This window comes from Ranitomeya variabilis, chromosome 8, assembly GCF_051348905.1.
Source record: "Ranitomeya variabilis isolate aRanVar5 chromosome 8, aRanVar5.hap1, whole genome shotgun sequence".
In the NCBI taxonomy this organism is placed as follows: Eukaryota; Metazoa; Chordata; class Amphibia; order Anura; family Dendrobatidae; genus Ranitomeya; species Ranitomeya variabilis.
In genome coordinates this window covers 7,344,845-7,369,707 of record NC_135239.1, presented here as the reverse complement: position 1 = coordinate 7,369,707, position 24,863 = coordinate 7,344,845, and the positions used below count along the sequence as shown (strand labels likewise).

The 24,863-nt window shown below is 46.9% G+C and overlaps 1 protein-coding gene across 2 annotated transcripts in view; it reads right to left on the bottom strand.

The window, feature by feature from the left end:
- Positions 1-24,415, bottom strand: part of MCOLN2 (mucolipin TRP cation channel 2) — a 50,467-nt gene extending 26,052 nt beyond the window's left edge. The window contains exon 1 of one of the 2 annotated variants that reach the window (XM_077276700.1): positions 24,229-24,415. In XM_077276700.1, coding sequence (XP_077132815.1) covers positions 24,229-24,269 — 41 coding nt within the window. In that variant the 5' untranslated portion in view covers positions 24,270-24,415. Of the gene's footprint in view, positions 1-4,737; positions 6,690-24,228 lie in introns of those variants that run through there. The other variant, XM_077276699.1, reaches the window with a different exon arrangement.
- Between the last annotated feature and the right edge of the window lie 448 nt (positions 24,416-24,863).

Below are 24,863 nucleotides of genomic sequence, written 5' to 3'. Positions count from 1 at the left end.
AAGAAAATAGCCAAACAAACCACACATCCACGATGTGATCATAAAATACATTTTAAACATTAAATTTTCATAAATCTGCAGTAAGGAAAAATGACCTGCAGGTGGCACCACACTACCCCAAAGCACACTACCACAAGGCTGAAACAAATCCTAACATTTGCCTTGGGGGCTTTCCAGCTTGGCGAACTCCTTGCCCAGCCGAATTCAGGCAGGTACATATAAAATATTTGCTACATATGTGGAAGTAGAATAAAAGTAAAACTTTTCCTGTTTAAGACTTCAGCTTTAAAACTGAAGATATAAATGAATGCAGCCTAAAAGGGACCGGACAGGTTATATTCCTAAAGGGATATTCCCAATTATTATACAATGGTGTAAATACGCTCAGTTATGGGGTCAATTCTCCTTCATCATTTTTACTGTTAAAGTGGCACTGCTGTACAGGGAGCTGCTCCGGTCACATACATAGGGCTGTGCTGCACTTCCCTACACTGCAGATAGATGGCAGTGCTACTGTGGAGGGGAACAAATGCTGCTGCCCCTGTTCTTTTGCAAGGTCCTGACAATCAGACCCCTTCTGATCAGTAAGTAAAATACCATTTTGTTTAATGTTGGGGGATCTCCTTTAGGCTGGAGTCACAAACAATGTAAAAAAAAAATAAAAAAATTGGTCCATTTTACAAGGACGAGAATCGCAGAAATGTTCCCTGAACAGTGATCCGTATGTCATCCGTGTGCAGTGCGAGGAGGCGTATGACATCCGTACAGTGAGATTTCCTCACCGGCTTGCAAAATGGACATATAGTGGATCCATGGGCTCAAATATTCGTGAATATATAAATGTCAGTGAGACACACACCTCTCTGTGTTCATCATCTCATTAAATACATTTACATTTGACCAGCTTGATTTTCCTGAAATTGCCTGCGCCCCCGACAACCAATGTGCGAATCATTTTGCACGGGCAACTAGTACACCTATAAAATGATTAGGATGCCCTCCGTGCCCACCAATGACCCCTTCACTATGATGATTAACTATTAAACCACCCTAGCCCCCCATCCCCCAGAGATTGTAGGAACCAACTCGAGCCACCTAGACCACCACATATAATATTAAGGGGAAACACGTTTCCTGCAGCGGTGCTCCAGGGGCCGAACGTCTGTGGATAAAATCTAATCTACCCGAAGATTTCATCCATTATAAGTTCATGCTAAAAACATACAACTCTGCCCTTCACCTCTCCAAACAGACCTATTTCAACACCCTCATCACCTCACTGTCAAATAACGTCTCTTTGACACTTTCCAGTCCCTACTCAACCCAAGAGAGCAGGCCCCAACCACAGATCTCCGCGCTGACGATCTGGCCAATTACTTCAAATAAAAAAAACTGACCACATTCGACAGGAAATCATCTCCCAATCCCTTCATACCAGGCACCGTCCTCCCTCCCCCACTGCATCTACTTCACTCTCTGACTTTGAACCAGTTACAGAAGAAGTAAGCAGGCTCCTTGCATCTTCTCGCCCGACCACTTGCACCAGTGACCCCATTCCGTCACATCTCCTCCAGTCCCTTTCCCCGGCTGTCACCTCTCACCTAACAAAAATATTCAACCTTTCCCTCACTTCCGGTATTTTTCCCTCCTCATTGAAACATGCCATCATACATCCATTACTTAAAAAACCCTCCCTCGACCAAAACTGTGCCGCTAATTATAGACCGGTCTCTAATCTTCCCTTCATCTCTAAACTCCTCGAACGCCTGGTCCACTCCTGTCTTAAGGCCCCGTCACACACAGCGACGCTGCAGCGATACAGACAACGATGCTGATCGCTGCAGAGTCGCTGTTTTGTCGGTGTGGTCGCTGGGGAGCTGTCACACAGACCGCTCTCTCCAGCGACCAACGATCAGGGGAACGACTTCGGCATCGTTGAAACTGTCTTCAACGATGCCGAAGTCCCCCTGCAGCACCCGGGTAACCAGGGTAAACATCGGGTTACTAAGCGCAGGGCCGCGCTTAGTAACCCGATGTTTACCATGGTTACCAGCGTAAATGTAAAAAAAAAAAACCAAACCGTACATACTCACCATCTGATGTCCGTCAGGTCCCTTGCCGTCTGCTTCCTGCTCTGACTGAGTGCCGCCGTACAGTGAGAGCAGAGCGCAGCGGTGACGTTACCGCTGCGCTCTCACTGTACGCCGGATCAGTCAGAGCAGGAAGCAGACGGCAAGGGACCTGACGGACATCAGATGGTGAGTATGTACGGTTTGGTTTTTTTTACATTTACGCTGGTAACCATGGTAAACATCGGGTTACTAAGCGCGGCCCTGCGCTTAGTAACCCGATGTTTACCCTGGTTACCAGTGAAGACATCGCTGGATCGGTGTCACACACACCGATTCAGCGATGTCAGCGGGACCTCAACGACCAAAAAAAGGTCCAGGCCATTCCGACACGACCAGCGATCTCGCAGCAGGGGCCTGATCGCTGGTACGTGTCACACATAGCGAGATCGCTATGGAGGTCGCTGTTGCGTCACAAAACTTGTGACTCAGCAGCGATCTCGCTATGTGAGACGGGGCCTTAACTCGCCAACTCTCAGATAACTCTTCTCGACCCTCTTCAATCTGGCTTCCGCTCTTTACACTCTACAGAAACTGCCCTCACTAAAGTCTCTAATGACCTACTAACAGCCAAATCTAATGGTCACTACTCCATGCTAATTCTCTTGGATCTCTCCGCAGCATTCGACACTGTGGATCATCAGCTCCTCCTCACTATGCTCCGCTCCATTGGCCTCAAGGACACCGTTCTCTCTTGGTTCTCCTCCTATCTCTCTGGCCGATCCTTCACTGTTTGTTTTGCTGGTTCCTCCTCCTCTCACCTTCCCCTTACTGTTGGGGTTCCTCAAGGATCAGTCCTAGGCCCCCTCCTCTTCTCTTTGTATACCGCCCCTATTGGACAAGCAATCAGTAGATTTGGTTTCCAGTACCATCTCTATGCTGACGACACCCAATTATACACCTCTTCTCCTGTTATCACGCCGACCTTTTTAGAAAACACCAGTGATTGTCTTACCGCTGTCTCTAACATCATGTCCTCCCTCTATCTGAAACTGAACCTGTCAAAAACTGAACTCCTCGTGTTCTCTCCCTCTACAAACCTACCTTTGCCCGACATTGCCATCTCTGTGTGCGGTTCCACCATTACTCCAAAGCAACATGCCCGCTGCCTTGGGGTCATCCTTGATTCCGAGCTTTCATTCACCCCCCACATCCGATCACTGGCTCGCTCTTCTTATCTGCATCTCAAAAACATTTCTAGAATTCGCCCTTTTCTTACTTTCGACTCTGCAAAAACTCTCACTGTTTCTCTTATTCATTCTCGTCTGGACTATTGTAACTCTCTACTAATCGGCCTCCCTCTTACCAAACTCTCCCCGCTCCAATCTGTCCTGAATGCTGCAGCCAGGATCATATTCCTCACCAACCGTTACACCGATGCCTCTACCTTGTGCCAGTCATTACACTGGTTACCCATCCACTCCAGAATCCAGTACAAAACTACTACCCTCATCCACAAAGCACTCCATGGCTCAGCACCACCCTACATCTCCTCTCTGGTCTCAGTCTACCACCCTACCCGTGCCCTCCGCTCCACTAATGACCTCAGGTTAGCATCCTCAATAATCAGAACCTCCCACTCCCGTCTCCAAGACTTTACACGTGCTGCGCCGATTCTTTGGAATGCACTACCTAGGTTAATACGATTAATCCCCACAGTTTTAAGTGTGCCCTAAAAACGCATTTGTTCAGACTGGCCTACCGCCTCAACTCATTAACCTAACTATCCCTGTGTGGCCTAATAAATAAAAAAACAAACAAAAAAACCTAATCAGGTTCCTCTCATCATGTTCTCATACACTTTATGCAGTTAATAGCCCTCTGTGTCTGTACTGCTACATACTTAGGCTGATAACTGGTTCCTGCAGCTTTACATGGACACCCGAGCCTTACACTATGGCTGGTCCAAATAACTAAAGCAATTGTTACCATCCACCTCTCGTGTCTCCCCTTTTCCTCATAGTTTGTAGCTTGCGAGCAGCAGGGCCCTCATTCCTCCTGGTATCTGTTGTGAACTGTGATTTCTCTTATGCTGTAATGTCTATTGTCTGTACAAGTCCCCTCTATAAGCTGTAAAGCGCTGCGGAATATGTTGGCGCTATAAATAATATTATTTTTCAATTAAAGCCGGGGCCCATTGTTAGGATAGATCATTTCATGATCAATGGGGTCCAACCTCTGGGACCCCCATGGACCCCATTCTGGACAGTGTCATTTCCCTGCACAGTCAGGAGACCACAAGTGCTGCCATGTAAATAAATGTTAGAAGAATTCACAGTATTACACCATTGCTGGCTGCAGACATTCCCAGAATTGGAGGAGTCCCAGGGGTCAGTGGGGGTCCCGGGGACTGACTAACCTCAGTAATAATTGGAAATGGAAGATAATAGTTGCTAAACCATTCCAGACCACCAGGAGGGCGCACATATTCTGCTGGTGGTCTTCTCTAATCATGGGAATTTTGCTCTCACTGTAATGCACTTTAAAAAATGCACCGACCAGAGCGGGAAAGCACATCAGAGCCTTCACCGGTGTCCTGGGCATGCACCCGACGGTCACCCCCTGCACATGTGATCACAAGACCTCCCGTGGATTCTCTGTGACTTACATTTCCAGCATTTCATCGTCTTCAGGAACAGACGAACCGTTCATTAAAGGGAAATCAAACATGCTCCAGCTGCGGAGGAAAGTCCTTTATGTCTCCAGTCCCGGAGCAGAGGAAAGTCCTTAATGGTTCCAGTCCAGGAGCAGAGGAAAGTCCTTAATGGTTCCAGTCCCGGAGCAGAGGAAAGTCCTTAATGGTTCCAGTCCAGGAGCAGAGGAAAGTCCTTAATGGTTCCAGTCCCAGAGCAGAGGAAAGTCCTTAATGGTTCCAGTCCCGGAGCAGAGGAAAGTCCTTAATGGTTCCAGTCCCAAAGCAGAGGAAAGTCCTTAATGTCTCCAGTCCCGGAGCAGAGGAAAGTCCTTAATGGTTCCAGTCCAGGAGCAGAGGAAAGTCCTTAATGGTTCCAGTCCAGGAGCAGAGGAAAGTCCTTAATGGTTCCAGTCCCAAAGCAGAGGAAAGTCCTTAATGGTTCCAGTCCAGGAGCAGAGGAAAGTGCTTAATGGTTCCAGTCTCGGAGCAGAGGAAAGTCCTTAATGGTTCCAGTCCCGGAGCAGAGGAAAGTCCTTAATGGTTCCAGTCCCGGAGCAGAGGAAAGTCCTTAATGTCTCCAGTCCCGGAGCAGAGGAAAGTCCTTAATGGTTCCAGTCCCGGAGCAGAGGAAAGTCCTTAATGTCTCCAGTCCCGGAGCAGAGGAAAGTCCTTAATGGTTCCAGTCCAGGAGCAGAGGAAAGTCCTTAATGGTTCCAGTCTCGGAGCAGAGGAAGGTCCTTAATGGTTCCAGTCCAGGAGCAGAGGAAAGTCCTTAATGGTTCCAGTCCAGGAGCAGAGGAAAGTCCTTAATGGTTCCAGTCCAGGAGCAGAGGAAAGTCCTTAATGGTTCCAGTCCCAAAGCAGAGGAAAGTCCTTAATGGTTCCAGTCCAGGAGCAGAGGAAAGTGCTTAATGGTTCCAGTCTCGGAGCAGAGGAAAGTCCTTAATGGTTCCAGTCCCGGAGCAGAGGAAAGTCCTTAATGGTTCCAGTCTCGGAGCAGAGGAAAGTCCTTAATGGATCCAGTCCCGGAGCAGGATCCTGGGTAATCTCTGGGCAGGGACGTGGACAGACTCCCAGAACGCAGATCTCAGGGGTTAAAGGGCCGGAATATGTTGGCGCAGACGATTGCCTCTCCTATTCTGTGCAAAGGTGACGGAGCCAGGAGCGCGGCGCAGAGCCGGATATTTACAGGAAGCAGCAGGCGCTCGTGTTTGTCTTTCTCGGAGAATTATTACTTACACAATATAGAAACCTGCAGCGATTCTGCTCATGCTCGGAGGGAAGACGCTTTCTGTCCGGACATTGCCGAAAACCCGACTGTGCACATGACTGGGAAGGAGGAGACCCCCACCGTGTAGCAGCTGCTCTATACTGATGACCACTCATCCTGGTGGTTCCCCTTTTATAACGATGAGTCCGCGCTGAGGTTTTACCCAGAAATTAGCTTCCCGTCTTATCTCTTCCTCTCTCAGTGGCCGGGGTCACCGCGGTTTTCTCTCCATCGGACTGAAACACGATTTTCTCAGAATGAAGAGAAAAAAAAAATTAAAACAAGTCAGTTTCTCCACCTTCTCCAGTCAGTCCACGAGAATCAGACTGCAGTCGGAGGCCATCCGAGTGCGGCAGCTGTACACACCGACAGTCCGCTGCAGTGCGAGCGTCAGCACGGTCCCGGTATACTGACACTTTCCCCATGTAGCCACACGGTCAGTACGGTGGCCCCGGAGCCTGGTGACGCTGCTTGCCCGTGAACCAGCGATGTCTGAGGGGACAGGAATTAGGATTTCGTTAGATCCTTCGGAGTCCTTGAAGTGAACCGGTTTTACTCGTCCGGCAGCTCGCGAGGTCCCAGAATCTCACAATCCCCAACACTTCTTCGGACTCTTCCTGCAATTGTCGCATTCTCGTGACTTTGGACGCAGCGGGACCCGAAGTAACAAGTTCTGCATTTGTATCATGTGCTGATGACTCGGGAACGTCTCACATCAAGAAGTCACCGGATCCTCAGCTGCTCCACAGTCATCATCACATGGACAAGTGACAAATCAGGCATACCTCCCAACTTTTGAAGATGGGAAAGAGGGCCAAAGTTTGCGGTGCGCGAAGCGCGCCGCGGCAAATTTTAGGCCACGCCTCTGACCACACCCATTCATAATTAGTCACACCCATATCCACGTCCCAAGCACACCCATTTAGCACTGCTGATCACACTGTTTCATATACAATAGTTATAAACAAAAAAATATGGCCACACAGTGCTCCATACTGTATAATGACCACACATGATGCTCCATGCTGTATAATGACCACACATGATGCTCCATACTGTATAATGACCACACATGATGCCCCATACTGTATAATGGCCACACATGACGCTCCATACTGTATAATGGCCACACATGACGCTCCATACTGTATAATGACCACACATGATGCTCCATACTGTATAATGGCCACACATGATGCTCCATACTGTACGATGACCACACATGATGCTCCATACTGTATAATGGCCACACATGATGCTCCATACTGTATAATGGCCACACATGACGCTCCATACTGTATAATGACCACACATGATGCTCCATACTGTATAATGGCCACACATGATGCTCCATACTGTATAATGACCACACATGATGCCCCATACTGTATAATGGCCACACATGACGCTCCATACTGTATAATGACCCCACATGATGCTCCATACTGTATAATGACCACACATGATGCTCCATACTGTATAATGGCCGCACATGATGCTCCATACTGTATAATGGCCGCACATGATGCTCCATACTGTATAATGGCCACACATGACGCTCCATACTGTATAATGACCGCACATGATGCTCCATACTGTATAATGGCCGCACATGATCGGTCGGGAGGAGACCCAGCATGTATAAGAAAAAAAAAACAGCCACAAACCTAAGCTACTCAGGTGCCGCCCCCTGCATTGTCCCTGCCCTAGGCACGGGACATTAGTGTCCCGCCCGGGATCCCGGGGCTGGCTGTCAAAATCAGGACAGTCCCGCGGGATCCGGGACGGTTGGGAGGTATGAATCAGGTTGTGGGGTCACATTTATGTGCAGGAAAAACGGAAACCTTGTAATTTCACACAACGGCCGCTGCGGTTTTTATAGAGTCTAACTTCCTGTTTAAAGGGAACCTGTCACCTCAAATTGGCGGGATATTAAAATGAGTTTTTACCGGTCAGATGGGTGGCGTATCCTCGTCATTTCTCCACCCCGTCCGTTCCTGTTTTCCGCAATATTTTAGTGAATAAGAGTATGCGTGCTCCATAGTTGGAGCGTGTGCCATGCAGTCTTCAGTGGCGCACGCGCAGTATGCTTTGCCCTACTGCGCATGCGCCTGAATAGTGCGCATGCACCCGCCCACTATGTCCCGGAAGTATTTCGCTGTGTTTCGGGACATAGTACGCAGCAATCTTTTGTATTGAAGCACCGGTTTTACCTGCGGCTAACAGTGAAATGAATATTCACCGCTCTCCACGCCCATGGGGGCACGGGGAAGAGGGAGTATCAATTTCTCTTTAGCAGCAGGACAGGCTTCTTCCTCATGTCTCCCACTGCTGCTCTGCTGGCACCGGGCGGGCACACCTGACTCAGGGGCCCCATAGCACCTTCATGTGTGCCACTATTAGCGACACGCCACTGGCTGGGGGCCCCTGGAGCAGCCGGGGCCCTAGGCAGCTGACGGCCCTGTATGCCAGCAGGTGTCAGTGCCTGGGCCCACCGGAGAATTCTCCAGTGTGCCAATCCGACCCTGTATGTACTGTACAGTTGTGGCCAAAAGTATTGACACCCCTGCAATTCTGTCACATAATACTCAGTTTCTTCCTGAAAATGATTGCAAACATAAATTCTTTGTTATTATCTTCATTTAATTTGTCTTAAATGAAAAAACACAAAAAGAATTGTCCTAAAGCCAAATTGGATATAATTCCACACCAAACATAAAAAAGGGGGTGGACAAAAGTATTGGCACTGTTGGAAAAATCATGTGATGCTTCTCTAATTAGTGTAATTAACAGCACCTGTAACTTACCTGTGGCACCTAACAGGCGTTGGCAATAACTAAATCACACTTGCAGCCAGTTGACATGGATTAAAGTTGACTCAACCTCTGTCCTGTGTCCTTGTGTGCACCACATTGAGCATGGAGAAAAGAAAGAAGACCAAAGAACTGTCTGAGGACTTGAGAAACCAAATTGTGAGGAAGCATGAGCAATCTCAAGGCTACAAGTCCATCTCCAAAGACCTGAATGTTCCTGTGTCTACCGTGCGCAGTGTCATCAAGAAGTGTAAAGCCCATGGCACTGTGGCTAACCTCCCTAGATGTGGACGGAAAAGAAAAATTGACAAGAGATTTCAACTCAAGATTGTGCGGATGTTGGATAAAGAACCTCGACATCCAAACAAGTTCAAGCTGCCCTGCAGTCCGAGGGTACAACAGTGTCAACCCGTACTATCCGTCGATGTCTGAATGAAAAGAGACTGTATGGTAGGAGACCCAGGAAGACCCCACTTCTTACCCCGAGACATAAAAAAGCCAGGCTGGAGTTTGCCAAAACTTACCTGAAAAAGCCTAAAACGTTTTGGAAAAATGAGACAAGTAGAGCTTTTTGGGCAAAGGCATCAACATGGAGTTTACAAGAGAAAAAAAAAGAGGCTGTCAAAGAAAAGAACACGGTCCCTACAGTCAAACATGGCGGAGGTTCCCTGATGTTTTGGGGTTGCTTTGCTGCCTCTGGCACTGGACTGCTTGACCGTGTGCATGGCATTATGAAGTCTGAAGACTACCAACAAATTTTGCAGCATAATGTAGGGCCCAGTGTGAGAAAGCTGGGTCTCCTCAGAGGTCATGGGACTTCCAGCAGGACAATGACCCAAAACACACTTCAAAAAGCACTAGAAAATGGTTTGAGAGAAAGCACTGGAGACTTCTAAGGTGGCCAGCAATGAGTCCAGACCTGAATCCCATAGAACACCTGTGGAGAGGTCTAAAAATGGCAGTTTGGAGAAGGCACCCTTCAAATATCAGGGACCTGGAGCAGTTTGCCAACGAAGAATGGTCTAAAATTCCAGCAGAGCATTGTAAGAAACTCATTAATGGTTACCGGAAGAGGTTGGTCGCAGTTATTTTGGCTAAAGGTTGTGCAACCAAGTATTAGGCTGAGGGTGCCAATACTTTTGTCTGGCCCATTTTTGGAGTTTTGTGTGAAATGATCAATGTTTTGCTTTTTGCTTCATTCTCTTTTGTGTTTTTTCATTCAAGACAAATTAAATGAAGATAATAATAACAAAGAATTTGTGATTGCAATCATTTTCAGGAAGAAACTGAGTATTATCTCACAGAACTGCAGGGGTGTCAATACTTTTGGCCACAACTGTATATACAGGTGTTCGTCATTGTCCAGGAGGAGGAGGTGAGCTGTGACATCACCTATTGTGAATGGTGGATCCTGTGTTATCTGCTGTATATAGAGGTGTTATCAGTCATTGTACAGGAGGAGGAGATGAGCTGTGACATCACCTATTGTGAATGGAGGATCCTGTGTTATATACTGTATATAGAGGTGTTATCAGTCATTGTACAGGAGGAGGAGGAGGTGAGCTGTGACATCACCTATTGTGAATGGTGGATCCTGTGTTATCTACTATATATAGAGGTGATATCAGTCATTGTACAGGAGGAGGTGAGCTGTGATATCACCTATTGTGAATGGTGGATCCTGTGTTATCTACTGTATATAGAGGTGTTATCAGTCATTGTCCAGGAGGAGGAGGTGAGCTGTGACATCACCTATTGTGAATGGTGGATCCTGTGTTATCTACTGTATATAGAGGTGTTATCAGTCATTGTACAGGAGGAGGAGGTGAGCTGTGACATCATCTATTGTGAATGTTGGATCCTGTGTTATCTACTGTATATAGTGGTGTTATCAGTCATTGTCCAGGAGGAGGAGGTGAGCTGTGACATCATCTATTGTGAATGGTGGATCCTGTGTTATCTACTGTATATAGAGGTGTTATCAGTCATTGTCCAGGAGGAGGAGGTGAGCTGTGACATCACCTATTGTGAATGGTGGATCCTGTGTTATCCACTGTATATAGAGGTGTTATCAGTCATTGTACAGGAGGGGGAGGTGAGCTGTGACATCACCTATTGTGAATGGTGGATCCTGTGTTATCCACTGTATATAGAGGTGTTATCAGTCATTGTACAGGAGGAGGAGGTGAGCTGTGACATCACCTATTGTGAATGGTGGATCCTGTGTTATCAGCTGTATATAGAGGTGTTATCAGTCATTGTACAGGAGGAGGAGGAGGTGAGCTGTGATATCACCTATTGTGAATGGTGGATCCTGTGTTATCTACTGTATATAGAGGTGTTATCAGTCATTGTCCAGGAGGAGGAGGTGAGCTGTGACATCACCTATTGTGAATGGTGGATCCTGTGTTATCTACTGTATATAGAGGTGTTATCAGTCATTGTCCAGGAGGAGGAGGTGAGCTGTGACATCACCTATTGTGAATGGTGGATTCTGTGTTATCTACTGTATATAGAGGTGTTATCAGTCATTGTCCAGGAGGAGGAGGTGAGCTGTGACATCACCTATTGTGAATGGTGGACCCTGTGTTATCTGCTGTATATAGAGGTGTTATCAGTCATTGTACAGGAGGAGGAGGTGAGCTGTGACATCACCTATTGTGAATGGTGGATCCTGTGTTATCTACTGTATATAGAGGTGTTATCAGTCATTGTACAGGAGGAGGAGGAGGTGAGCTGTGACATCACCTATTGTGAATGATGGATCCTGTGTTATCTGCTGTATATAGAGGTGTTATCAGTCATTGTACAGGAGGAGGAGGTGAGCTGTGACATCACCTATTGTGAATGGTGGATCCTGTGTTATCTACTGTATATAGAGGTGTTATCAGTCATTGTTGTCCTGCCTCTGATAAAAAAATTCTCAAAATCTCTGAAGATTCCAAACTACATTGAAAAATGAAAACAAAAAATGCATGCAACATTAAATCCTGATTTAAACTTCCTCCTCTTCAACTTGCGGCCCCTCTACGCACTCATCCCCCCTCCACGGACTTTGCAGTGAAGTAGAATTGTAGTTCTAATTATTATTTTAACAAAAATCATATGGGTTAATTTTATATTTCTATAGATTGAACTTTGGTGACATGGTGGTACAAAGAAGGTTTAATTTTTTATTTTTTTTATATTTGGTGTCTTGAGATAAGGGGCTGGCTGTATAGCACAGCTGGCACCCATCACATATGTAGTGACGCAGCTCTCGAGCCCGCACTGTACAGTGACATCCACTGAATGTGAAAGGTTTAAGAAGAGAGTTTTCCAGAACTATTTGATTTCTTTTTACTATGTATCTGTGAAATAACAGGCAGGCTACTGCTAACTACCTGCCTGCTCTGCCCAGCAGAGATCTCGACTGATGCACAGAGGTGATTCTGAGGACGTCATGCCAACAGAGCGACAGCTTCTCTTCTGCTCAGTGGACGGGGCCTGACTGCCGATGTCACCCTGACTGACCGCTGGCTGCCCGTTTCCCCAACTGTGGAGATGTCAGCAGTCAGGCCAGAAGAGGAAGAGCAGCTCTGCTGACACAATCAGCAGAATCCAGTCAGCTTCAGAGCAGCGCTGACAAGCCATATAGCAAAGAGCCTGTCAGCGCTGCACTCCTCTCCTAGGAGAACGGCCACAGAGGAGGCGGCTACCTCAGCAATGAAATGAAAGATAAAAAAAAAAGTCTATTGATCAGAACAGAGAGGACTTTCATAACAAATTGCAAAGATGTTTCTTGAGATAAAAAAAAAAAAAACACTACTAATTTTTTTTTTTTTAAAGAAACACCGCAGTCTTTCCCACTGAAGGGCAGAACAACCGCATGCATTAGCAGTGTGGAGGGAAGCAATGGACACTGAGCTACATCACAAAAACCCCAACAAGCTTTAAAAGAAAAGAAAATGTAAATCTACTGAGACGTTGGATCTTTGTTTTGTCATCACAGGTTCAGCAGCGGCTTATCCCAATTGCATCCTGACGGCCTACCTGGCAAGGCGACCATTGAAAGCAGATTATGGAAAAGTGACCGACACCGCAGAGAAATGTCCTGGTCCTACTCCTGAAAAACCGCGGTCAGCGATAATCCGGCCTATTCTGGGCCATGAATCATTGGGTCTGTAACTGACCGATAAATGCCTGGACCCCCCGGTTTGTGTGGGTGAATTCATGGGCTCAATGGCGCCTCTGTCCCTGCTGCGTCCTGGAATGGCTTCTCTCCAACCCGCTCACCTCAAAGCACAGAACCCTGCCGAGCTCCAATGGAGAAGTATACAGAGGAGCGTTGTGTCAGGGCACAGCCACTTGTATCCTGCTCATATGCACAGTGACGACTGCAGTAAGAGACAGTCTCATCCAACACAGGGCGGTGTTACCAGTGCTGATGGATTGGACTGCCAATGACTATGTGCAGCAATCAATAGCTTTACCACTTCGCCATCTCTGCTATCAAAAGGTGGAAATACAAGGTCCGAACACACACATATATATTTCCAGTTTAACCAAAAATCTGTGAGCTAAATACATCCACTGCACAAGTGTATTTACTGCCCTGTTTGCTACAATGTATCAGTAGAGGTAAAATCCTGTCTGGTTGCTCAGAGGATTGTTACAATTACATCCAGTCTGGGATACAGACAAACTAGAAACCATATGTCAAACGCACAGAGAAGAAGCCGATCTGTCCGGACGACTTCATTTGTATCTTGTTGTTTATTTACAAATAAGCAAAATAATTGGATAAAATGGATGGAGCTCAAGTCAGCAACAAAATGTAAATATGAGAGGCGCAAAAACAACGCATTGCACCCGGACCAATGTTTCTCCATGGGGCAGCTTCCATCAGCCGTATATTATTCTCGGCCGTATTTTACGGGCTAAGAAAATTGCAGCATGCTGCGTTTGTCAGCGTATTGCACACAAAAAAAATGGAAGTCTATGGGGCGAGAAAAATACGGATTACACAGGGACCAGCATTGTGACTTGCGAGAAATACGAACCGGTGTTCTATAGAAAAGCCGGCAATTCAGTGCGGTGTACAGTAACATCACACTGACAGGTTAGAAATAAATTATATATATATATATATATATATAATTTTTTTTTTTTTTTTTTTTTTACAGACACACACTGTCTATAGACTGTATATACGTTGTCATTTGGATCATCATGTTGGATCCATTCTATGTCCATTTTGCAGGCCAGCGAGAAAATCTCGCCATACGGATATTTTTTGGAGAAAAAAAAAAAAATAATAATCGCATCCTCGCATTGAATAAGGATCACTGTTCAGGAGCTTTTCTGTGTATCTTGGCCGTAAAAAACAGACTGTATTTTTATACGTTAGCTCTGACCCCGGCCTTAAAGGGATCCAGTCATTAGATTCATTCTGCCCAAACAATGAGCGCCACGAATCAGAGCAGGGCTGTTTGATTGCAGCGCGGTATATTTTGCTCGGAATTGGTGGTGTTTCAGAGAAAACAGTATAACGAGATGTCCAGCGACCACAGGGAGAGATGTGACTAGGGCAGCAGCTTCTCTCCACACCACTGTAGAGGACTGCAGGTCTCGGTCATACATGGGAACAGGAGGATGCCGGTGGCCGGACTAGTACATGTCTGTCATGGTTCTCAATGGCAATAGAACGTAATAAAGCATACAAAAGGACTAGCTCTTGGAAGATGGGAACTCGAGCTGACCATGAGCTAAACCTACCGCACAACTAACAGTGGCCGGGTAGCGTGCCTACGTTTTATCCCTAGACGCCCAGCGCCAGCCGGAGAACTGACTGACCCTAGCAGAGGAAAATACAGACCTGGCTTACCTCTAGAGAAATTTTCCCCAAAAGGCAGACAGTAGCCCCCACATATATTGGCGGTGATTTTAGAGGAAATTGACATACGAAGTATGAAGATAGGTTTAGCAAATTGAGGTCCGCTTACTAGATAGTAGGAAGACAGAAAAGGGAACTTCACGGTCAGCTGAAAACCCTTTCAAAACACCATCCTGAAATTACTTTAAGACTCTAATATCAACTCATGACACCAGAGTGGCAATTTCAGCTCACAAGAGCTTCCAGCCTCAGAAATATTCAATCACAGAGAACTGGAACAAAAATGCAAAACAAACTTAGGACAACAAGTCCAACTTAGCTGATAGTTGTCTAGGAGCAGGAACATGCAACAGAAAGGCTTCTGGTAACATTGTTGGCCGGCATAGAAATGACTGAGGAGCAAGGCTAAATAGAAAACTCCCACATCCAGATGGAAAACAGGTGAACAGAGGAGATGAAGCACACAAGTGCAGTACCACCAGAAACCACCGGGGGAGCCCAGAAACCAAATTCACAACAGTACCCCCCCCTCAAGGAGGGGGCACCGAACCCTCACCAGAACCACCAGGGCGATCAGGATGAGCCCTATGAAAGGCACGGACCAAATCGGAGGCATGAACATCAGAGGCTGTCACCCAAGAGTTATCCTCCTGACCGTAGCCCTTCCACTTGACCAGATACTGAAGTCTCCGTCTGGAAACACGGGAGTCCAAGATCTTCTCGACAACGTACTCCAACTCACCCTCAACCAACACCGGAGCAAAAGGCTCCACGGAAGGCACAACCGGTACCTCATACCTGCGCAACAATGACCGATGGAAGACATTATGAATAGAAAAAGATGCAGGGAGGTCCAAACGAAAGGACACAGGGTTAAGAATCTCCAATATCCTGTACGGGCCGATGAACCGAGGCTTAAACTTAGGAGAAGAAACCTTCATAGGGACAAAACGAGAAGATAACCACACCAAGTCCCCAACACAAAGACGAGGACCAACACGACGACGGCGGTTGGCAAAATGCTGAGTCTTCTCCTGGGACAACTTCAAATTGTCCACCACCTGCCCCCAAATCCGATGCAACCTCTCCACCACAGCATCCACTCCAGGACAATCCGAAGACTCCACCTGACCGGAGGAAAATCGAGGATGAAACCCCGAATTACAGAAGAAAGGAGAAACCAAGGTGGCAGAACTAGCCCGATTATTGAGGGCAAACTCCGCCAAGGGCAAAAAGGCAACCCAGTCATCCTGATCCGCAGACACAAAACACCTCAAATAAGTCTCCAAGGTCTGATTAGTTCGCTCGGTCTGGCCATTAGTCTGAGGATGGAAAGCAGACGAAAAAGACAAATCAATGCCCATCCTAGCACAGAACGCTCGCCAAAATCTAGACACGAATTGGGTTCCCCTGTCAGACACGATATTCTCCGGAATACCATGCAAGCGCACCACATTTTGAAAAAACAGAGGAACCAGCTCGGATGAGGAAGGCAATTTGGGCAAGGGAACCAAATGGACCATCTTAGAGAAACGGTCACACACCACCCAGATGACAGACATCTTCTGAGAAACAGGGAGATCAGAAATAAAATCCATGGAGATGTGAGTCCAAGGCCTCTTCGGAATAGGCAAGGATAACAACAATCCACTAGCCCGAGAACAACAAGGCTTGGCCCGAGCACAAACATCACAAGATTGCACAAAACCTCGCACATCTCGCGACAGGGAAGGCCACCAGAAGGACCTAGCCACCAAATCCCTGGTACCAAAGATTCCAGGATGACCTGCTAACGCAGAAGAATGGACCTCCGAGATGACTCTACTGGTCCAATCATCAGGAACAAACATTCTACCAGGCGGGCAACAATCAGGTCTATCCGCCTGAAACTCCTGCAAAGCCCGTCGCAGGTCTGGGGAAACAGCAGATAATATCACCCCATCCTTAAGGATACCTGTAGGTTCAGAATTACCAGGGGAATCAGGCTCAAAACTCCTAGAAAGGGCATCCGCCTTCACATTTTTAGAACCTGGTAGGTAAGAAACCACAAAATTAAACCGAGAGAAAAATAACGACCAGCGCGCCTGTCTAGGATTCAGGCGCCTGGCAGACTCAAGATAAATCAAATTCTTGTGGTCGGTCAATACCACCACCTGATGTTTAGCCCCCTCAAGCCAATGACGCCACTCCTCAAAAGCCCACTTCATAGCCAAGAGCTCCCGATTACCAACATCATAATTTCGCTCAGCGGGTGAAAATTTACAAGAAAAGAACGCACAAGGTCTCATCACGGAGCAGTCGGAACTTTTCTGCGACAAAACCGCCCCAGCTCCGATTTCTGAAGCGTCAACCTCAACCTGAAAAGGAAGAGTAACATCAGGCTGACGCAATACAGGGGCGGAAGAAAAGCGGCGCTTAAGCTCCCGAAAGGCCTCCACAGCAGCAGGGGACCAATCAGCAACATCAGCACCCTTCTTAGTCAAATCAGTCAACGGTTTAGCAACATCAGAAAAAACAGTTATAAATCGACGATAAAAATTAGCAAAGCCCAAAAACTTCTGAAGACTCTTAAGAGAAGAGGGTTGCGTCCAATCACAAATAGCCTGAACCTTGACAGGGTCCATCTCAATGGAAGAGGGGGAAAAAATGTACCCCAAAAACGAAATCTTTTGAACCCCAAAAACGCACTTAGAACCCTTTACACACAAGGAATTAGAGCGCAAAACCTGAAAAACCCTCCTGACCTGTTGGACATGAGAGTCCCAGTCATCCGAAAAAATCAAAATATCATCAAGATACACAATCAAAAATTTATCCAAATAATCACGGAAAATGTCATGCATAAAGGACTGAAAGACTGAAGGGGCATTTGAAAGACCAAAAGGCATTACTAAGTACTCAAAATGGCCCTCAGGCGTATTAAATGCGGTTTTCCACTCATCCCCCTGCTTAATTCGCACTAAATTATACGCCCCACGAAGATCAATCTTAGAGAACCACTTGGCCCCCTTTATTCGAGCAAACAAATCAGTCAGCAGTGGCAAAGGATACTGATATTTAACCGTGATTTTATTCAAAAGCCGATAATCAATACACGGCCTCAAAGAGCCATCTTTTTTAGCTACAAAGAAAAAACCGGCTCCTAAGGGAGATGACGAAGGACGAATATGTCCCTTTTCCAAGGACTCCTTAATATATTCCCGCATAGCAGCATGTTCAGGCACAGATAGATTGAATAAACGACCCTTTGGAAACTTACTGCCCGGAATCAGATCTATAGTACAATCGCAATCTCTGTGCGGAGGCAGTGAACCAAGTTTAGGCTCCTCAAAAACGTCACGATAATCAGATAAAAATTCCGGAATCTCAGAGGGAATAGATGACGAAATGGAAACCAAAGGTACGTCCCCATGAGTCCCCTGACATCCCCAGCTTAACACAGACATTGCTTTCCAGTCGAGGACTGGGTTATGAGATTGCAGCCATGGCAATCCAAGCACCAACACATCATGTAGATTATACAACACAAGGAAGCGAATAATCTCCTGGTGATCCGGATTAATACGCATAGTTACTTGTGTCCAGTATTGTGGTTTGTTACTAGCCAATGGCGTGAAGTCAATACCCTTCAGAGGTATAGGAACTTCCAGAGGCTCTAAATTAAACCCACAGCGTTTGGCAAAGGACCAATCCATAAGACTCAGAGCGGCGCCAGAGTCGACATAGGCGTCCGCGGTAATAGACGATAAAGAGCAAATCAGGGTCACAGATAGAATAAACTTAGACTGTAAAGTGCCAATTGAAACAGACTTATCAACCTTCTTAGTACGTTTAGAGCATGCTGATATAACATGAGTTGAATCACCACAATAGAAGCATAACCCATTTTTTCGCCTAAAATTCTGTCGTTCGCTTCTGGACAGAATTCTATCACATTGCATAATCTCTGGCGTCTTCTCAGTAGACACCGCCAAATGGTGCACAGGTTTGCGCTCCCGCAAACGCCGATCAATCTGAATAGCCATTGTCATGGACTCATTCAGACCTGTAGGCACAGGGAACCCCACCATAACATCTTTAATGGCATCAGAGAGACCCTCTCTGAATTTCGCCGCCAGGGCGCACTCATTCCACTGAGTAAGCACAGACCACTTACGAAATTTTTGGCAGTATATTTCAGCCTCATCTTGCCCTTGAGACAGGGCCATCAAGGCTTTTTCAGCCTGAATCTCTAAATGAGGTTCCTCATAAAGCAACCCCAAAGCCAGGAAAAACGCATCCACATTGAGCAACGCAGGATCCCCTGGTGCCAAAGCAAATGCCCAATCCTGAGGGTCGCCCCGGAGCAGGGAAATTACAATCCTGACCTGCTGTGCAGGATCTCCAGCGGAGCGAGATCTCAGAGACAAAAATAATTTACAATTATGTTTGAAATTCTGGAAGCGAGATCTATCCCCAGAGAAAAATTCAGGTAAAGGAATTCTAGGTTCAGATGTAGGAGCATGAATAACGAAATCCTGTAAGCTTTGAACCTTCATAGCGAGATTATTCAGACCTGTAGCTAAACTCTGTGGATCCATATTAATCAGGTGAAATCAGAACCATTCAAGGATTAGAAGGAGAGAGAGACGAAGGCTGCAGTAAGCAGAGATGCTAGTGAATCAACTAATGAGCAAACTCAGGAAAAAAAAAAAAAAAAATCTCTGCAGACTTCTTTTCTCTCCTTTCTTCTGCCAATTATTTTAACTCTTGGCCGGCCAAACTGTCATGGTTCTCAATGGCAATAGAACGTAATAAAGCATACAAAAGGACTAGCTCTTGGAAGATGGGAACTCGAGCTGACCATGAGCTAAACCTACCGCACAACTAACAGTGGCCGGGTAGCGTGCCTATGTTTTATCCCTAGACGCCCAGCGCCAGCCGGAGAACTGACTGACCCTAGCAGAGGAAAATACAGACCTAACTTACCTCTAGAGAAATTTTCCCCGAAAGGCAGACAGTAGCCCCCACATATATTGGCGGTGATTTTAGAGGAAATTGACATACGAAGTATGAAGATAGGTTTAGCAAATTGAGGTCCGCTTACTAGATAGTAGGAAGACAGAAAAGGGAACTTCACGGTCAGCTGAAAACCCATTCAAAATACCATCCTGAAATTACTTTAAGACTCTAATATCAACTCATGACACCAGAGTGGCAATTTCAGCTCACAAGAGCTTCCAGCCTCAGAAATATTCAAACACAGAGAACTGGAACAAAAATGCAAAACAAACTTAGGACTAAAAGTCCAACTTAGCTGATAGTTGTCTAGGAGCAGGAACATGCAACAGAAAGGCTTCTGGTAACATTGTTGGCCGGCATAGAAATGACTGAGGAGCAAGGTTAAATAGAAAACTCCCACATCCTGATGGAAACAGGTGAACAGAGGAGATGAAGCACACAAGTGCAGTACCACCAGAAACCACCGGGGGAGCCCAGAAACCAAATTCACAACACATGTCCCTGCGGTTCTCTCCCAGATTTTCACACTGCAGCGTTTCAGAGGAGACCACACGTGGCTGCCATCACAGCCTGGCTCAGTCATGGTTCGGGCATCTAATGAAAGGCTCCCTGCAATCTCACTTTTTTTTTTTCTTTAAAGCCATTACATGCACATGCAGTGAGCGGCTCCGGAGGCGACTACTCCACATACTCTCGGATAGTCAGCTAGGACGACACAGCTAATCACATGGGAAACACACTGCTGTATGGTGACATTACACTTAAAGGGGCTGCACTGCCCCAAACTGTAACACACATCCCAAATGGTAGAGGGGGCGGATTTATACAGGTGGGCAGGCGCTGATCGGCTGCAGCCTTCACAGGTTGTTTCTTGCTTGGACTGAATGTGAAGGCGGCCGGAGCCAGGAGAATGGCAGGGACCTAGCGGGTACGGAGGAGCGTCACCAGCCCGGCAGGGGCAGATCGCCCTCCCACCACCATCCTTGGACCAAGTAGTGGACAACCCCTTGTAATGATTCGCAATAAGTTCCCCATGTGACCATTAGACATTCCAGCCTTGGTTTTTTGGTCACAGGCAGTAAGTTCACATGACTTTGCCTCTATACATTTGGAATGTTCTATACAAGGTTTTTTGTGCTTTTTTTTAGGTTGAACAGCAAGTTCCACAAATTATTCAGTGCAATTTGTCAGCATGGTGGCTCAGTGGTTAGCACAGCACAGTGGCTCAGTGGTTACCATTATTAATTTTCAGCAATAGGTTTAAACCCCACCAAGGATGACATCTGCAAGGAGTTTGTATGTTCTCCCCATGTTTGTGGGGTTTTCTCTGGGTTCTCCGGTTTCCTCCCACATTCCAGACACTGATGGGGAATGTAGATTGTGGGTAAAATAATTTCTGTCCCACGATCATTGTGCAGTCTGAGCCTAAGGCCGTGTTCAGACTGCCATATTGGAAAAGGAATCCGTCGCATCCGCCCATTGCTGTGTGTTATAGAGAGGCGTCGGACCAAGTTAGTGCACGGAGCGATTCTTTCCACGCAGGACCTCGGTTCATGTGGAATATCGTGGAACGTTGGATCTAATGGGTCCGTGGCGTCCACTGATCGAGTATGTGCTTGTCTGTACGAGCCCTATGGTAAAGAGGCCTTGCCATGTCTGGAGATTGCACCTCTCCTCTTCGGGGGCGCTCGTCTTTTCTGGTGGGTTACGTGGACCAGCTGGGTCATTTTTAGACTTGTAGGTTAATGTTGTTGCGTCTTCAATGTCCCTTTTGAATAAATGTAATTATTTGTAATATTTCCTTATATCTGAGATCCTGAGGGCCACGTATCTGCCTGTGGCCCTTCTTTGTACAGGATGCCCAGATCTGCAGATTCCAGATGAGGCCGCACTGATGATTTGTGTTATGTCCCAGGATCCCGCGACTCCTAACACGACAATATCCTGCTGGCTGTAGATGCAGCTGCCTGACATTGTGCACCAGATCCTGCTCTACGTGCGATTCTCGGGGGGCTACTCCCCGTACAACACACGATCCTGCAGATCATCAGGGCTAGGTGCACAATATGCAGTTATGAACATTTCTGCCTGCAGACCTCCCTTCCATGCGTCCAGACTCGCACTGGCCCATAGGGGATAGGGGGAATCCCCCGGTGGCCCCTGTGCAGATCTGGGCCCCCATCCCCACTGTATGGGCAGCACTTGGCATAATTCACACGATTCACCCTGTACAGAAAGAAGCAGCGTCTCATCATTAACCAAACTGCCAGTGTATTATTATAGAGATAGAGGTAAATTTGTGAACGAGGGAGTGTAATATTCGTATGCAGGTGAAAAGTGGCCCCCAAAGGCAATGTTGCTGGGGGGCCCTTGTCAGCCCAGTCCGACGCTGCATGCGTCTTTATGGCGCGGTTCAGAATCACAGCTATGATCACGGATAAAGAAGCTGCACATAAAGGCGAGATTCCTATAAGGGCCGACACGTCACAGGATCGGAAGTCTCTGCACACTGCGACCTGTGGAAAGTTTCTACACATTATGATTCCCATAAACGATGACATTAGCTGTCAGTGCTGCATCCTGGCCATGTGGGGGAGGGCTGCGGGCATTTAATAGACATGCGGACCCCACTTCCCATGTGCACACTCAGGTTTCCGAGCACCGAGTGGAAACTCCAAATCCACATCAAAGACTTTCTGCAAGGAAAGCTCAGCAAAACGGCTCAGTGTGCACGTAGCCCAACGGGCCCTAGCAGACTGCTAAACTTTCCCAATTCACTTCTATGGGAAATCCACTTTGCCGTTCATATGAGGAGTTTTTGGAGTATATATTTATTGTTACTTTCTGCTCCAGGTTTGGAAATACATTTGCTGGAAAAAGAAAAAATGTGGCAAATCCTGAAGGAAACGACACGAGCAACAAAACTGCACGAAAATAAAAGCAAACTCATTTCTGATACAGATTCGGCTATTAAAACCCGTCATGGTGGCCGGACCCCTCAGATCTCCGCATGCACAACCCAGGGATCGGCTGCAGCCAAAAGCGCACAGGTACCACGAATCGCCAGCGAGGTCACCGGCACCGAGGTTACAGGTAAAACACGAAACCTCCACAGAACTAAGTGTGCAACCAGACACCCCCGGGTGGTCTCAGCTCGTGGCCATGCACGCAATTGGGGGCTGACAGCCGAAGGGGGAATTCGCTTCCACACGGGCAGGTGTGGGGGTGTCCCTTTATTAGATTCTAGGAGGGATCCCTTTATTAGATTCTGGGAGCGATCCCTTTATTAGATTCTGGGAGCGATCCCTTTATTAGATTCTAGGAGCGATCCCTTTATTAGATTCTAGGAGCGATCCCTTTATTAGATTCTGGGAGCGATCCCTTTATTAGATTCTAGGAGCGATCCCTTTATTAGATTCTAGGAGCGATCCCTTTATTAGATTCTGGGAGCGATCCCTTTATTAGATTCTAGGAGCGATCCCTTTATTAGATTCTGGGAGCGATCCCTTTATTAGATTCTGGGAGCGATCCCTTTATTAGATTCTGGGAGCGATCCCTTTATTAGATTCTGGGAGCGATCCCTTTATTAGATTCTGGGAGCGATCCCTTTATTAGATTCTGGGAGCGATCCCTTTATTAGATTCTGGGAGCGATCCCTTTATTAGATTCTGGGAGCGATCCCTTTATTAGATTCTGGGAGCGATCCCTTTATTAGATTCTGGGAGCGATCCCTTTATTAGATTCTGGGAGCGATCCCTTTATTAGATTCTGGGAGCGATCCCTTTATTAGATTCTGGGAGCGATCCCTTTATTAGATTCTGGGAGCGATCCCTTTATTAGATTCTGGGAGCGATCCCTTTATTAGATTCTGGGAGCGATCCCTTTATTAGATTCTGGGAGCGATCCCTTTATTAGATTCTAGGAGGGATCCCTTTATTAGATTCTAGGAGCGATCCCTTTATTAGATTCTAGGAGCGATCCCTTTATTAGATTCTGGGAGCGATCCCTTTATTAGATTCTGGGAGCGATCCCTTTATTAGATTCTGGGAGCGATCCCTTTATTAGATTCTAGGAGGGATCCCTTTATTAGATTCTAGGAGCGATCCCTTTATTAACTACCCAGAAAATTTATATTTGCAAAGTTCAGAGTACCGAGAATCCTTTTTTAGGCAGAGTTGAGTCTGGTGCTCTGAAAGCAGCAAATATTTTTCTAATTAGCCAATAAAAGGGATCCCTCCTACAGTATAGTAAAGGGATCTCTCCTAGAGTATAGTAAAGAGATCTCTCCTAGAAGATCCGTTACTTTTGGACACAAGTAATTATATAGAGTTTTCTGGCCACCACAATAGAATGTATCAAACATCACCTTTACATTAGGGAATTGTTACCTGAGCAGTTCCCTCCCACGTTCCTCCAGATCTAAAGGAGATCAATTACCCAGCGCAGGTGATCGGACACAACAGTCCATGGGGGTCTCTCACCCACAGTCCATGGGGGTCACTCACCCACAAGGCTCCGCTCGCACACACTTCAGGGAGATATCCATGGAGCAGCAGGAAAAGGAAGACTCCAGGGGGAACAGGCTGCAGGGACAGAGCCCTCCGTCTGGGGGGGGGCCAATGAAGGAAACACCTTTAATTACTGCAGGAGACAAGCCTTCACAGACGGTGGGAGGTTCTGCCAGGATTTGGGAGTGGAGGGGGATGGGGCCAAGGCTGTACCAGCTATGATAGAAAGGAGTCAGGACCCGCAGAGCATCGCAGCTATGATAGAAAGGAGTCAGGACCCACAGAGCATCGCAGCTATGATAGAAAGGTGTCAGGACCGCAGAGCATCGCAGCTATGATAGAAAGGAGTCAGGACCCACAGAGCATCGCAGCTATGATAGAAAGGTGTCAGGACCGCAGAGCATCACAGCTATGATAGAAAGGAGTCAGGACACACAGAGCATCACAGTTATGATAGAAAGGAGTCAGGACCCGCAGAGCATCGCAGCTATGATAGAAAGGAGTCAGGACCCACAGAGCATCGCAGCTATGATAGAAAGGTGTCAGGACCGCAGAGCATCGCAGCTATGATAGAAAGGAGTCAGGACCCACAGAGCATCGCAGCTATGATAGAAAGGTGTCAGGACCGCAGA